This window comes from Protomyctophum parallelum (assembly GCF_964188405.1).
Source record: "Protomyctophum parallelum genome assembly, chromosome: 8".
In the NCBI taxonomy this organism is placed as follows: domain Eukaryota; kingdom Metazoa; phylum Chordata; class Actinopteri; order Myctophiformes; family Myctophidae; genus Protomyctophum; species Protomyctophum parallelum.
Window position 1 is genome coordinate 12,899,318 of NC_139703.1, and position 16,078 is coordinate 12,915,395.

Genomic DNA, 16,078 nt, shown 5'->3' on the forward strand with positions numbered 1-16,078 from the left:
ACCACACCAGTTTCTGTTGTTCTTTAGGAATTTGAAGCTATTGTATTTCCATATTAGTGATTTAATTTTCAATCATAGCTCGAGAAACTAAATAAGAAAAAACGACATAACATGCAGAATGGCCCAAAAGTGTTTCTCAAACATGTTCATGTCATTATCCCTCAAATTGACGTGATGTGCACCCCAATTAAAAAATATTGTTTTAATACTTAGTATACACTACAGTGTGGCAATTGTTTGTGTTGAGTTTTCTTTTGCTCATTTATGGGGAATATAAACCAAACATAGAAATCTGACGAGTGAAAGGGTAATCCATATGTATAATTGTATATCAGCTCAATAATTAATGAAATTATATTGTCATAATATTTACACTTCACTGATGTACACCTCAGAAGGCTATAGTGAAAGGTACGTACGGCAATAGAGCATATATTAAAAAGGGTATCTTTGAAAAACAAAGAAAAGGTCCCGCACACACTTTATTAAGTCAACGTTTTGGTCGATTAGACCATCAGGGCAGACAATGTTACACTTTCTTCACTTATCCTTCAAAGCAAACTGACTAAGGACGGATCTCTTTGAAATCAGCATGTTCCTGCTTCTGATGCTTGCTGCAGGTCGTGTTGATTCCATAGTGGAATTTGAGGGTCTCACACTTTGTGGTAGGCCAGAGGGTGGTCATCTGGCCCCTGTAGACAAGTATGTGAACACCTTTAGATGAGCCAGTTCTGAAAGGAAGGAAAATACACCCGCACACTGTGTATCTGCTTGGTACATTTTAATAATGCAACGTTTCGGTCCCTCCAGACGAGTTCTAAAAGAAATGTTCTGGTGATGAGTTGTCTGAACTGTTGTATTACAGTATAATTACTCACATTGGTTGAACTATACTTTTACGATTTGTATAGTATTGTTGGTTCCATAGACACATGCTCATTGTATTTATATTAGACATACGTGTTTCTATTAGGGCTGTCAAAGTAAATTAATCTCATGTTATGTTAATCATGATTACTTACTTACTTACTTTATTTACATTTACAATAATGTTACTTGTATTTCCATATATTTACAATAATATAACTTGTATGCAAATCCATATAAGAACTCAATAGATAGATTTAACAGAAGTAAATAAAAAAAATGTATGCCATGAAATCAATAGCTCCAGGTAGGATGTGTCAAATGTCCACAAGTGGATAATAAAGTAAATATAAAATATATACCTCAATAAAGCTGTACATTATTTTATTGTATTGTGTCTTTAATTATGAATCCTTCTTGCTAACAATTTGCTATGAATTAGAAAGCATGACTGTAGTGTCCCACCTATTGTCTATATCTATATCCTATTTCATTTTAATTTACCAATTCTGTAAAACATTTCTAGGACCTGGAAATATAAAAATAATGAAAACATTGAAAAAGCCATTTGCATTTGCATGTAAAAAAAGACACAAAAAAACAATGCACACAGACTATCAATGCCTATGGAGACAAAACACGATTTGTTTTAAAACTATTATTTTATGTGTGTGTAAAATTTGGTATGAAAATCATTTTTTTAAATATTTAACCAATACCGTATTCGGTTGAGAATTCAGTGAGTTTAAAATTCCAATAGACATGCATGCAGAAGCTGCAGCTTACCAGGACCAATATGGCAGAATGAGTTACTGCAGGATCTACCAGTATGTGTATTTATCTATATGTTTGGCACAAGAAACTGAGAAAGCTCCATTCACTTGCACTGAGGAGTGGACCGTGCATGTACAACAACGTATGACAGTCAATGGTAAAGATCTGTGCACCCAGAGCAGTATAACTTTAGACAACTTAGAACAGTTTATCTATTTTATGGCACATACATTGTACTCACTAGTGACTAGTCATCAACTATATTTACTCTCTCTGCACCACTGCCATTATGTTAGTAGGAATAAACAGAGAAGCAGAGTTAATGGACTGAGAAATGCCTGTTTGACACAAAAAAGGAGGTGCTGCCAGTGGCAATATGCCACCTTGTCTTTAGTACAGTACGTCGCTACAGTCCGCATGCAGTGTTTGTAGTATCTAGTGAAACTCAAGCTCCCGATCCAGGTCAGGTTACTTTGTTCTTGTCACAAAGGAGCTGAGCACGAAGCTGTATCTGTATTTTTATTTTCATATTTATTTTGATATACTTTATTCCTTTTATTATGTAATGCTTATTTGTTATTGTACACTGCACACAACATTGCACACTATTGTGATGTCTTTTTCACACACTTGCATTCCGCTGCTTGTAGCCTACCTGAAAAGTGACAACTAATCTTGATTCTTGATTCTAAATTATATCCTCTACACTAAAAGTTGGAACCTCAGTGTGTCCTCTGGTAGGACTCTTTGGTACAATGTGGCTAGCCCACATCATATGGATTCTAAAATGTAGTAGTCCACGTCAACAGCCAGCTCATCCAAGTCGTCCTCTCCTTTAATTACACTGATTTTCCTTGGTAACATCTTCAGAGGGAGAGTATCGTCACCATTAAAAATGTACGGAAAGAGTGTGTCGGTGAATGTGTGCGTGAAGGTGTGTAAATGTGTGTTAGTATCAGGATCAGAGAAGGACACCTTTCCTCTGTTCCAGTCCAATTGGACTCTAATCCTCTGGGGTTTATGCTCCACTGAGAGGTCGGTTATTGACCATGGTGAGGATTCTGCGATGTATAAACCATCAGCTAACATTATATCCCAGAATTGACCCCCCCTGTCTCCCTTCCTCTCAAAAGACCCTGCTAACACACCCACAGACCAAAGTCTACTGTGTCCAACCTCTACATCCCAGCTGTGAGTCCCTGACTTAAAGCCCTCAGAACCCAGGACATGGCACCAGCAGTCAAACCTCTCTGCGTTGTCAGGAAGATGCTGTTCCTCTCCACGCTTAACACTGGTCAGGTCATCAGACAGGATCAGGACTGGACAGGCAGTGTTGGTGTCCAGAATCACAGGATTGTAGGACACAATGTCCTTCATCTTGTGCCAGACATTGAAGGTCAGGTTTCCCAGGTGTTTGGCCTCATCTATCAATGCTCCTGAGACCAGTTGTGAGTCCTGCAGTGTGAACTGGACCCTTTCCACTGTGGTCTTGTAGTTCTGCAGGAATAAGATGTGTTCCGCTCTCAGCACCTCTTCTATGGCTCTGATTGTGTGTGACAGGGTTGCTATATCTCGGTTTAGACCTGTAATCTTCTCATTAATCATGTGACTTTTCTGCTCCTCTTCCTCCCTAAGTGCAGTGATCCTAGCCTCCTCTTCCTCTTGTAGAAATTGATGAAGCTTCTTAAACTGTTCCTTAATATTGCTCTCAGTGTTCTGGGCCTGGACCTTCATGTGTTCCGCTGCTTGGTCACAGTTAGTTTTAACTTCATTAAAGACCTTCAGTTTCTCCTGTAACAGTTTCAGTGATTCCTGGACCTCCTCCTTGGGATCCATTTGTTTCTCCTGTAAGAGGGTCTCACACAGGTTCTTCAGAGCCAGGTTACAGGGTGGATCATCCACTGAAGATGTTTTCTGACAAACTGGACATTCTTTTATTACCTTATGTATCCACCATTCCTGGAGACAGGCTTTACAGAAGCTATGGCTACATGGAAGGATAATCGGATGTTTAAATATGTCACGACACACAGGACAGGAAAAGTCCTCTTCTGAAAAAGGTGACTGGAAATCCATGTAGTGAAGCTATCCTCCTCTCAAATCTGCCAGTCAGTCGCAGGACAACTCTTTCACTTTGAATCCTGTTACTGATACGGGCCCGCTCAGCTGATAGAGTGAGCAGCAGCTTCAAGTAGATGAGTTTGCCTCCTGTATTTGTGGAAAGACTATGTGCTGTGTTCTTATTTGGTTCTGTATGAGTAGACTCATTTGGAGTGGACGTCAGGGTGACGTCACTGCAGTTGTGCGCTGTTGTGGGATTCTGGATCAATCAGCATTGATGAGGCAAATAGACAATATTGTAGGTAGTGATGGTGATGGATATGCTTTATGAACATGATGTGGGTTTCCCACTATGATATCGTGTACAATATCAGTGGTACGGTAGTTCTGCCAAGAGCACATGGCTGAGATCATAGCAGCTGTAGCTGCTTCAAGGACAAACTGAATCATAAGATACAAAACAATATAGCTGTCAGGCCTATAGTGGAGTCATGCTCTTTCAAGCCACCAAATATCATAATGTATTATGATATTTATAAGTACAATGAGTGATACAATTATAACATTTTATTGTTTTGTTTAATGCCGCAATGGCAGAGGGGACAACACTCCTACTAAAACTGACCTTTTTCCATGGCAGGGTTCTGTATCTTTGTCCTGACGGCATGAGGTTGAAAAAGTGATAGAGGATGATCAGTGTCATGTGTTGAGAGTGCTAGCCATATGATGGCCTTATTGTTCATATCAGAAAGTATGGTCCAATGATCTTGGAAGAAATATGGGTAATACTGAAAAGTTTGTTTCTGTTAGGCATGGACAGTATGTTGTAGAAACAGAAACAGTACAACAGAACAGAAGAAGATGAGGAGAAACAGATAATGATCTTAACTTGTGTGATAGATGTGTTGATCAAACCTAAGTCTATTGTCCAGAGGGTAACAGGTACGGTCGCCCCTTTTACATCTCACCCCACTACCTAGCTGTAAATAACAAACATAATTCATGTTGGTGATTATATAAAAGTAATTAATTTATCATTGTTAAGTTCACTCTGTATAAAGGGCATAATAGCATGATGATGCCATTACAAAACATGGGCGAAACTAGAAAAAGCCCTTCTGAGCACAGGTCTCCACCAGGATGAGCAGATGTGAAAAGTTCCAGGCAAAGGTTTTTCCTTGGCCTAGGGCAGGGGTTTTCAACTGATTATGAACCAGGGACCACCACCCTGACTGAGAATCAACCTGGGGACCACTGTTGTGTTGGGAGGAGGGGAATATGGGGGGAAATTAACCTTCCATATTAAACTCATGATGCTGTTCATTGCAATTTATGCATGACGAGCAGTGAGCAGACATTACATTGAGTATTGAGTATTACATTATATTTCTTTATAATTGTGACTCAACCAGGCAATCCGGTATACCTACTTTCCCTTGAAATTCTAACTCCCTTTTCTGTGGAAGTTCTTGGCGTCCGACTTCCCAGTAACTCCCAGTAACTCATCAACTCATCATACGCCTACAGAATACTTTCCTACATACTAAATGCATGATCAGCGACCACACCTTCACGGACCACCAGTGGTCCACGGACCACCAGTTGAAAACCCATGTCTTAACTGATATACCGTACTGACACATGTGGCCCTATATCTTGGCCCTATAACCTTTATCCCTAAACTTTTTTTCCCCATATTTTACTATCTTGAAGCAGATCTACATCCATACATTATGGCTATTATCGGCTATTTGAACTATTTTAATAATAGTAGTAATATATATAATAGTAATATATATATATATATATATATATATATATATATATAGTAAAAATGGCAAATACGTGCAAGATATAGCACATGATGACATGATTATATGGGCACATTTCGTAATAATGATGACTCAATCAGGCAAGCTGGTACACTTCACCCTTCTTGAGATTCTAACTGCCTTTTCTTTGGAATTTCTTAACCTCAGACTTCCCAGTAATTCTGATAACATTGACGCACGTCTTCCACGGAACAGTGAGTGCACAGACGTTGACACTGTTCCGTGGAAGAAAATGTGAGAACCACTACATTTGTCCTTAATGAGCTCTCACCATTCACCCCCCAAACCACCTGCCTGACTAGCACGACTTGTCACAGTATTCTTTTCTCATGATTTATTCATACACCTTTCTTTTATGGAAGACAAAAACTTCTCATTTAAAAACTAAATTCACGTTTGACAATTTCCATGTAGGCTTACGGGCATTGTAAAAAGAAAAACAAAACATAAAAAAGTGCTCTTCGGAGTACAGGTCATTGTGTGACCTGTGTGTGTGCAGGTCATTGTGGGCCGGCAATGTTCAGAATTGGCCAATCAGGATGCCATGTGAAATATCAGACAGATCCGTCTTGGTCATGCCATGTTCATGATTTGAGGTATTTTGTTCAAAATGGAGCAACATGCTGCAAACTTTGTTAGCCAATCAGGATGGAATATGTACCGGTTTTTATTTATTTAATGACTATATAGATAGACTGTGTAGTTTACTGATTTGCGGGATGTTTGGACGAACTCTGTAGGAAAACTGTCAAGGAATTGTGGAAAAGATTGGGACAGAGGCCCTGCTCTGGCATCTAGGAAGTGTGTGCACCGTAATTAATGTAACAGTGAAACAGTCCATATTTATAACATGATACAATATGTTTTGTCCGTGATGACAGTGACCTATGGAGTGCTGCATATCAGTCAGACAACTAAATAGCATAATCTGTATTACTATTATTGAGTCATCTTTTCAGAGTACACCGGTGTGACCTACTCTGCTGCGATCTACAAAGCCAAAGCGCAGTATTTTTCGACAGGCCGACTTATTTGTGTATCCCAATAAAGGTCATATTAGCCTTCATGATTTTGGGGTATGAGCAATTCCTTGAAGAACATATTTACAATTATTATAATATCACTTATTTGCTGGTATCTCATTTGGCTGACCATTTGAAAAACTTTTATAATTTAATCTGACATTTTTCCCCCCGTAGTTACTGCATTTTGGCTTTTTCAGTTGTCAGATGTTTAAAAGACACTTAACAATTTCAGCCCTCTATATTTTGGGCATTTGAAACTAGCAGATCTACAAGCAAAGCACAAAGCATCGCAATGTGAGACGTGACATTGTGAGCTTGTAGATCTACTATTTTACTACGCAACCAGACATAAAATGACTTGTTCTATTGGCTCTCTTCTCCGCTAGTAGTAGCTCCCTAACATTTAAGTCATGAAACTGTCAATATATTTCACTTTGAGACCCACTGGTGTAACAGAGTGTTTCTAGTGAGCCAACTACCCTGACTCTGTTTGACTGGAACATAATGGAACAGAGCCTTCGTTAGTATCATTGATAACACCTGTGAGGGAAGTAGGGAAGGGGCCCAAAGTTCTTTCCAAAACAGGGTGTGCATCACACAGTGTTTCGACATGGAATGGTAGAACAAGGAGAAGATCCTTCCGCGCGTCCATTTATTGGACCTTGAGTCTGTGTGCGGTCCGTGTCGTGGTGTTGGGGGGGAGCGTATAATGGGCCAGAATCTGAAGCAGGATGAAGCAGTTGATGAGCAGGAACAGCAGAGCGGCCAGCCAGATGAACAGGAAGGTGTTGTAGCCTTCAAACTCCAGCAGGTAGGCCGGCCCCAGCCACACCCCCTGAGACACAAACACAGCATTGGTGGAAGAAGTACTCATATATTATATTTTTATAGTAAAAGTATCAATACCATAATGTAGAAATGCTCCGTTTACAATAAAAGTCTGGTATTCACAATTTACTCACAGACGGAGTGTCTTTAAGTTAAAATACCAGATCTACAAGCTCACAATGCGTCGCAATGTGTTGTGAGCACAGATTGTGTGAGAGAAATAAGCAATCAGATCTAGGAAAAGAAGCCACTCTACAAATGAGCTACTATACTTCATATTTCTATACTAAGACTATACATCAGTAGCTACTTGAGAAAAGCAGATTTACAAGCTCACAATGTGTCGTGAGCTTGTATTTTCCAAAATAGTTTTTGTTTTATACAAAAAATAAAAAAAACCCTGGCACAAATTATTTTCCAGATGGAGATACGTGTGCACAAATACATGGGGGTCCTTTATGACAATGTTTGAGCAGAATCACAGGTTTAAACTATAGTAGGGAACATGACTAAATAAAAACTGCAACCTGCAACTAGTAAACTACCAATATTTTCAAGCAACTTTACTGAAAAATAAGTCGCTTATAACAAGCCGACATGGCAACACCGGGAACAACTGGAGAAATCAATGAAGAACTCCCGTTTTTAACAGGAGATTTAAGACGTTTCTAGTCATGTCAACGTCGCAACACAAATAATACAAATTATGAAACAATATGCCACATTATCACATTATCAAATGAAATAGTGTGGTTTAAAGAACAGAAATGTATTCCTAAAAATTCGGGACCGCAAAGTGGCCCGAACCTCTAGTTTCATTACACTTTGACTGTACCCTGTAGTGTTTCCATGCATTTTCTGCCAATATATTCAATCAAATCAAATGATCATTGATAATGATGATTCGTCATGCTCTGCGTAAATACTATGACACTGGCTCTAAGCCATAGCAAGAATAGCAGATCTACAAGCTCACAGCGCAACACGTATTTCTTTCACCATAGTAAATGCTGCATCCGTGGTCTGGAGAGGGCAGTTGTTTTACAGACGGGTAAACGGGCAGGGGCTGAAGCCCCCATTTCTATGTGCACATATATTTGTAATGGTACCGACATTTGCACGCAACACTCTTTTATGTTAAGTATTGCATTGTGGATTTGAGCTGACAGGCCCCTGTCAGCTCAAATCCACAATGCAATGCTTAACATAAAAGAACATTTTTATGTCAATCAATCAAGTCACCTTAATTCAAGTGGCAGATGCCAAAAATATGTATTATGTATACATTTGTATACAATGTAGTGGTCCCTGCTTCATCTTTCTTAGCTAAGGGCTCCCTGCCTCAGGTAAGGGATCTCTGCTTCATCTGCCTCTCGTCCTTGGATTAACCCATTCTGACCTGAGATCAGATTCATACGAGCTTTCCACTGGGACACACACTGGTCTGACGAACCCATTCTGACCTGAGATCAGATTCTAAAAATGTCAGTCGTTCTTTGATTTTTCAAAAAATAGCAGACCTACAAGCTCGTATCGCGCCACTCGGTGGCGCGATATGAGCTTGTAGATCTGCTATTTTTCAATAGCTAAAGCATAACATGATGCCGACACCAAAATGGGTGCCCGGTCAGAATGGGTTTAAACAACTAAATGGTGCACTTGCAAGGAAGGATGGCCACACAAGTTAAATGCACAGCATCATTTATTTAGAATGAAAATACAGCAGAGTATAATGTTAATTAATGTAAGACCAAAACCACCAGTAGGACATGAGATACAATAGAGACCATATACTATTAGGCCAAGGTTAATTAAAAGGATATTTCACTATAACGCATTGTTTTAATGTCTATACTCTGGCTTTTGTGTTTACAGTTTAAAGTTATGAGTTCAATATTTAATAGAACAAAAACAAAACTATATTGGTATTTAAAAATAGTAATAGAAAAAACATGGCATTAGGATGATATGAGTGACCTGAATGTTTAAAATGGAGTTTATGTGAAGGGGAGTGTCAGAGTATTAACATGAATATCAAATATCTAAATACTAAATCAAGCAACTTAAAAAAAACTGTGTGGTGAAACTCAAAAATAAGCCCAGATGTGTTTTAAAGTGAAATACCGCTCCAGGGCGTGCTCACACCAACATTTGATGCTACCGACGAGGGCAGATTCTGTCAATGCTTTTTCCTCCTATTTTTTTTTTTAGCAGAAATCCTGTTCCCATTTAAAAGCATGGGCAGAATCCACCCGCTTAATCAGAATTAAAGTTATGTGCCTTGGCAGCCTGCACACAACTTTGAGCACTTTAGTTACTAGTTATACTTTGTAGATTTTGATTATTTCAAAACATGCATCAACCATATACATTGGCCAATTGAAAATAGCAGATCTGCTATTTTCAAAAGATTTGTATACTTATTGAACTTGTGAAATGGGACATATACTGCAAGCATACTTTAGTTTTTAGTCATTTAATTATGTTTTGATGCCAATTTTTGGTACTTTTTCCTCAAGTAAATCTTGACATGTAATTGTAAAAGTAAAATAAAACAATATAGAAGTAAAACCAAAAGTACTTTTCCCACCACTGCTTAAGTCTAATTCTAAAAGAAATGCGCGAAAGGCTCACTAGTACTACTTGTTGGATATAAAGGTGTTTTATCAGCACCTGAAAAGCATTATTTTCTACACTCCCTCCTGTGTTCACCTGCAGCGTACACACACCAGTGGTTCTCACACCTTTCCATGTCAAGGACCCCCAAATAAACATGACCCGTCTGAAAATCCACATTGAGTTGTGTCATTAAAACCATTCAGGAATACCAATGTCTAGAAGCTCGCAATGTGACACATAGTGAGATTGTAGGTTATACAGGGTAGGTTTGAAGTGGTCAAACTGATCTTGATGTTATATTTACTCATTTTGCTTGGGGGTCCCCAGTTCAAATATGGTTATTGTGGGTAGCTCCCGGTTCAAATTATGATTATTTTTGGGTGGTACCATTCAAATATGATTATTTTTGGGTGGTACCTTTAATATATGATTATTGTGGGTGGACCCCAGATCAAATAATAATTTTTCTTTTTTTTTTTCTTTTTTTGGGGGGGGGGGGGGTCACACCCTGAAAAGGTTGCTAACCATTGGGCTACAGTACAGCATGTCTACACTAGTTGGAAGAGCAGAACGCCATTGAATGTAACATGGTGGTTCTCATTGTCTCCTATCTGATCATCCTTCCCCCAAGTGGACAAATACACGGTGTCTCCTTTGTCGAGTACCAGAATCACTGATTGGGTGGAGCTGTCACGGCCATTTCCCTTGTCTTGCCAGATGGAGACTTGAATTTGGCCGTTCCTCCTCAGTTGGGCCCCTGAGTTGTAACGATCATCCATGCCGAGCGTTGTGAAGGTGAACTGGAACGCTCCCTTACACGGAGCATTGAAGTGACCTGCAGGCACATCAGCAATATCATTAGAGCAGTGTCCGTTTAGCATAACTTCTTGACTGTACGTTTGATGTGAATGGAATAACGAAGCGCGAACCCAAGTGCTGACCCAAAGTTACTAAGTATTAAATGGATATTTCACTTAAGAAAAAACGTTTGGTAATTATATCGTCTATTCATTGTTTGTGAACAACCCAGGCAGTTTTTAAGTTGCTCGATTCAACATTTAGATATTTTATATTCAATTTAGCCGTAACTTCAAACTCCAGTTTAATCATGAGAGATTAATCAAAAACAACCATCCTGGTGACTGATGTTGTCCTTCTAATACGTGAGGTACCCGTGTTTTTTTGTAAATTAATAAAAAATATATATATTTGGGATTTCTTTCTGGATTCTTCTCAATTTCGCCAAAAAAATGTTAAAAATAAATGAAGGGTAATTGAAAAAACACGGTCACATCACATACAGTATTTGAAGAACAATATCAGTCACCAGAAAAAAAGGGGGGGGACTGCCCATGGCCACTGTCCTGTTAGTCTGACATACAGTACGTGGCTGGTTAAAGGACTACTCTTGGACTATTTGACCAAGAGAGAGAGTCGTCGTCTGGGTGGTTTGGGCCAGTGGTGGAAAAAGTACTCAATTGTTTTACTCAAGTAAAAGTAAACACTGCAATTTAGAACTACTCCGTCACAAGTAAAAGTACGGAATTGAAAATGTACTTGAGTAAAAGTACAAAAGTATCGGCATCAAACTGTACTTAAAGTACTAAAAGTAAAAGTACTCATATTGCAGAATTTCACAAGTTCAAAATGTGTACAAAGTGTATTGAAAATAGCCGATCTACAAGCTCACAATGCGTCGCGTTGAAACGCACTGTGAGCTTGTAGATCGGCTATTTTCAAATGGCCAATCGACAAAGTAACTAGTAACTAAAGTTTTCAAATAGTAAGTAAAGTAAAAAATGTGGCTCCGAGATGTAGTAGAGTAGAAGTAAAAGTACTTGAACTGGAAATACTCAAGTAAAGTACAAATACCTCAAAATGTGTTACTTTCCACCACTGTCGCTTGCCATGTTACAGAAGCCCTCTTGGGACAAAACACAGTGCAGTGTCTTTGGTCATTATGAAAGACAGATGTGTAGAAAAAATAATTGCGATCAAAATAAGCGATTTGGCCTAAGACCCAGCACACTAGGTCAGAGCTGCACTGTGTCGGCGTTGTCATATAATTCTTCACCTCTCGTGCACTCGTTATTGGATAACATCAGATTAATCTAAGAAACGGTTCATCAAAGACTAGTTCTTTGAGGTTCTCACAGTACCTGTGGCAGGGTTGTAGGCCTTGCCCTCGTTGATGAAGACATTCTGGAACACGAGGGTGGTACTATTACCAGGTCCAACACTCACATCTGAGGTGGATGCCAACGTGGCTGAAAAGGCCACATTCAAGTTGGCCATTGGGAGACAGGCTATGGAGACTGGAGGCTGTGGAGAAAGAGAGGAAGGAGGAAACATTTCACTACATTTTCTGTGACATTTAATTTTACATAATTTCAAGTTTGGTTAATCCATGTATCGGTTCAATCAATCGATAGCATTCGATTTCCCATTCTGTCTAATTCATATAATTTGTTTAATTATTTGTAACAAAGGCATCACTCTTGATTTAAGGCTTCGCTTTGGTAAAATGATAATACCTGACACGTTGGTTCCCCCACATTTTTGAGATATTGAATTGAACAGTGAAAATGAGATAATATTGTTTTATGAGGAACTTCATTCAGGATTCTTTATCAATAAGGCAATTCAGTTATCTGATTGACAGAGCTTACCTGTAATACTAGGCTTCCTGAGATTCGATGTTCTTTGCGTTGTTGCACGGCCTGACTGACGGTCTGTGACTGTCTGTCCGTTTTCTATGCACCTGTTGGGTAGCGCTGCTGACACTGACACAGAGAAGACCTTTTTATAAGCAGAGCCAGAGCTGTCACATGACGAAATGATCCGGTGAATCTCAGCTACATGTAGCATACTTAGTGATCTAGGAATATGTTTGGACCTGTACTGCTGTCAGAAGTAGGCGTATGGTAGAAAGGAATTTGCATTGAAAAAACATAAAGAACCAAGAGACTGAAGATTATACTTAATGATAGCCTATAAAAGTAAAACAAACAACTAGAAAAAGTGCCCTTCTGAGCACAGGTCTCCACCAGGATGAGCAGATGTGAAAAGTTCCAGGCAAAGGTTTTTCCTTGGCCTAGGGCAGGGGTTTTCAACTGATTATGAACCAGGGACCACCACCCTGACTGAGAATCAACCTGGGGACCACTGTTGTGTTGGGAGGAGGGGAATATGGGGGGAAATTAACCTTCCATATTAAACTCATGATGCTGTTCATTGCAATTTATGCATGACGAGCAGTGAGCAGACATTACATTGAGTATTGAGTATTACATTATATTTCTTTATAATTGTGACTCAACCAGGCAATTCGGTATACCTACTTTCCCTTGAAATTCTAACTCCCTTTTCTGTGGAAGTTCTTGGCGTCCGACTTCCCAGTAACTGACAACATTGATGCGTCATCAACTCATCATACGCCTACAGAATACTTTCCTACATACTAAATGCATGATCAGCGACCACACCTTCACGGACCACCAGTGGTCCACGGACCACCAGTTGAAAACCCATGTCTTAACTGTGTTGTAATATACTCAACAGGCTGTGTACTGATAGCAGGTACTTGTACGTGAATATGCAATGTACTTATATATGTGTATGAATATATGTGTAAGGTGCACTGCCGGAACTGTAACATTCCCTAGGTCTGTTAGGGGCACGCTGAAGGCCGCGTGCTGCAGGCAGTGATTTGTGATGTCTAGTCAGTGACGTCAGTAGGACACGAAGTATGCAAGCATATATATGATCCTGTAAGACAATAAACCTTGTGATTGTATTGATGTGACCAAGTCTCCGTGTCATGTTAATCTCTCTCCCGGAGCAGGCCTGCCCGTATGTCCGTCTGTCCGAACCATGGAAATGTCAACCGGGTCGTCACACACCAGAACCAGACGAGGGTCCAAGTACTTAGATTAGAATCAGTAAGCAATTAATCATAACAATTGGTGTCGTGAAGTTGGGATCAGACAAGGGGTGAGTTCACTTCATATTTTACTCTTCATCCAGAGAAAAAGTGCCTCTCCTCTTGTCTGGTAAAAGTAATATAGGTTATGATGCAGGGTTTACCTTAGTTAAACCTTGTCTTTTTTATTGTTCCCACATTTAGTACAAGCTTCCAAATTTCACTGATATAGATCCTGTTAGTCAGTGTGTGTTTTTTAAGTGACTGATACAATTTTTTTTTAGTGACTTGACAGAGTTTAGAGATAAGACTGTTTGTGATCAAGCAGCGTATATGGTTTGAGTCCATATGTAAGCCTAATGAGGTTCATTAGCAGAACAGATTAATTCTGTTGAAAAAGACTGCGTCGGTGTTCCCACGCAGCATATGGTTGGAGTCCATATTAAGCCTGGCGTTTGGTACGTCAGCAGAACAGATTTATTCTGTTGGTTATTACACTGTTCTTGAAGCAGGACAGTGGCCTAGTGTTTGTATCACGCAGCTAGGTTAGAAGTCGGGACGAGATACGCCCCGCACAACAGCTGTGAGTTCTGCCTGTTGTTTTATAAATCTGCTATGATGTTGTCTAGCAGGATACGTGTCTGAGATATAGCGTATTTACGTTTCTGAGATATAGCGTATTGAAGACTGTGGCCGTGTTCCCACAGCATACTGTAATTCACTCTGGTCAAAGTCAAAAGTCACTGCTAGATTTTAGGTACCCATTTCAAGGTACTAGATAAGGGCTGGTGTGTGAACAGACATCGTTGTGCATTCCATGTGGCGTCTATGTTTTTTTGTTGTGTTCTGTGTCTTGTCGACTATGGACAGTCAAAGTTGAAGCAACCCCCAGTAGAGGGGTGCACATGTTTATGAAAAGTGATGTCGAGGTTCCCAGACACGCTTAAGTACCACAGTAGTTCGGCTATGGGCAGTCGAAGTTCAAGCTCCCCCCAGCAGTGGGGTGCTCATGTGTATGAAAGTGTACCACAGTCGTTAGGACACGGTCATCCATTATGCAAGCGGATGGTAAGAGGTGGGCACATAAGAGTGGCATCTCTGGTGTCTTTCATGTAATGCATTGGTTTCTGCTGAGCTACAGCTGGGAAATGAGTTAAATACAGTAGCAAAGAGTCTGTGAACTAATGCAGGGTAATGCACGGTATGTAGTCAAGCTGATGTGGTTATCACACACTAAATCAACCTCCAATCTGAGGGGGCTGGTGGATTGCTTAAGTGAAATATGAATCAGTATTCAGTAAGGACCGACGTGAGGTTCGGGTTTCATTCACTTACATGAGTGTGCAAAATAGCCGATCTACAAGCGGCACAAATAGCCTAATTGAAATAGATTGTCCAGCCTAGTTACAAGGCATGTAGATAGAAGTCTCATATAGCCAAAATATGAGTATTAAGAAGGAAAATAGCCAAAATATGAATATAAAGAAGGCAGCAGAGGCTGCTATATGTGGTGGTTATTTAAGGCAGTAAAAGTAATCTAATGTTTTACTAGAGTAAAGTTTCAATGTGTCTAGTTAGCCTGCCCTGTGAGCTGTTAAGAATCAATTGACCATATATAAATAATAATAAAAAGTTAGCCTCAAAGTAAGGATTAGAAGTGCTATAATGTTTTGTTGGGGGGGGGGTTTCGGTTTTTTCGGTTGCGAGACGTAGAACTCATCTTTTCTGTTCCGCACATCGGGCCATGGACGAGAGAGCGCTGAAGCTGGCGTAGCCATGGTAACCTTATCACCAGAGAGGAGCACTCCCCGAGATTCTGACTGGGCCAAGAGGTTATAGACGGGAGGGCGAAATGGCTGGCGTATCCATGGTAACTTGGAGATACCGTTCATCAGCACACAGGCTTTTATCAGAAGAGAATGCCTAGCTCTGTTCTCACAGACGCAGACAATTTGTTTATAATCTACCCCCACACAGCTAGAGAGTTACTCCCTGACTTTCACGGAGCGTGTTATCTCTTATCTCATATAGCCAAGGTCAAAGACATGCATAGACACTCAAATGAAGCTCTCTGTATGAGCTAATATTACTCACTGAAAACGCAGCAGGAAACCCAGTATATTAATTAATGACGAGTAAATGCTGTAAAG

At 39.8% G+C, this 16,078-nt stretch overlaps 1 protein-coding gene across 1 annotated transcript; it reads right to left on the minus strand.

The window, feature by feature from the left end:
• Window positions 1-565: 565 nt before the first annotated feature.
• Window positions 566-14,982, minus strand: LOC310863697 (E3 ubiquitin-protein ligase TRIM35-like; the record flags this gene model as incomplete). The annotated part of the gene is made up of 6 exons (XM_083772194.1): window positions 566-731; window positions 2,543-3,486; window positions 7,221-7,394; window positions 10,672-10,841; window positions 12,166-12,328; window positions 14,956-14,982. The coding sequence occupies 6 exons, from the start codon at window positions 14,980-14,982 to the stop codon at window positions 566-568; spliced, it is 1,644 nt and encodes a 547-aa protein (XP_083628320.1).
• Between the last annotated feature and the right edge of the window lie 1,096 nt (window positions 14,983-16,078).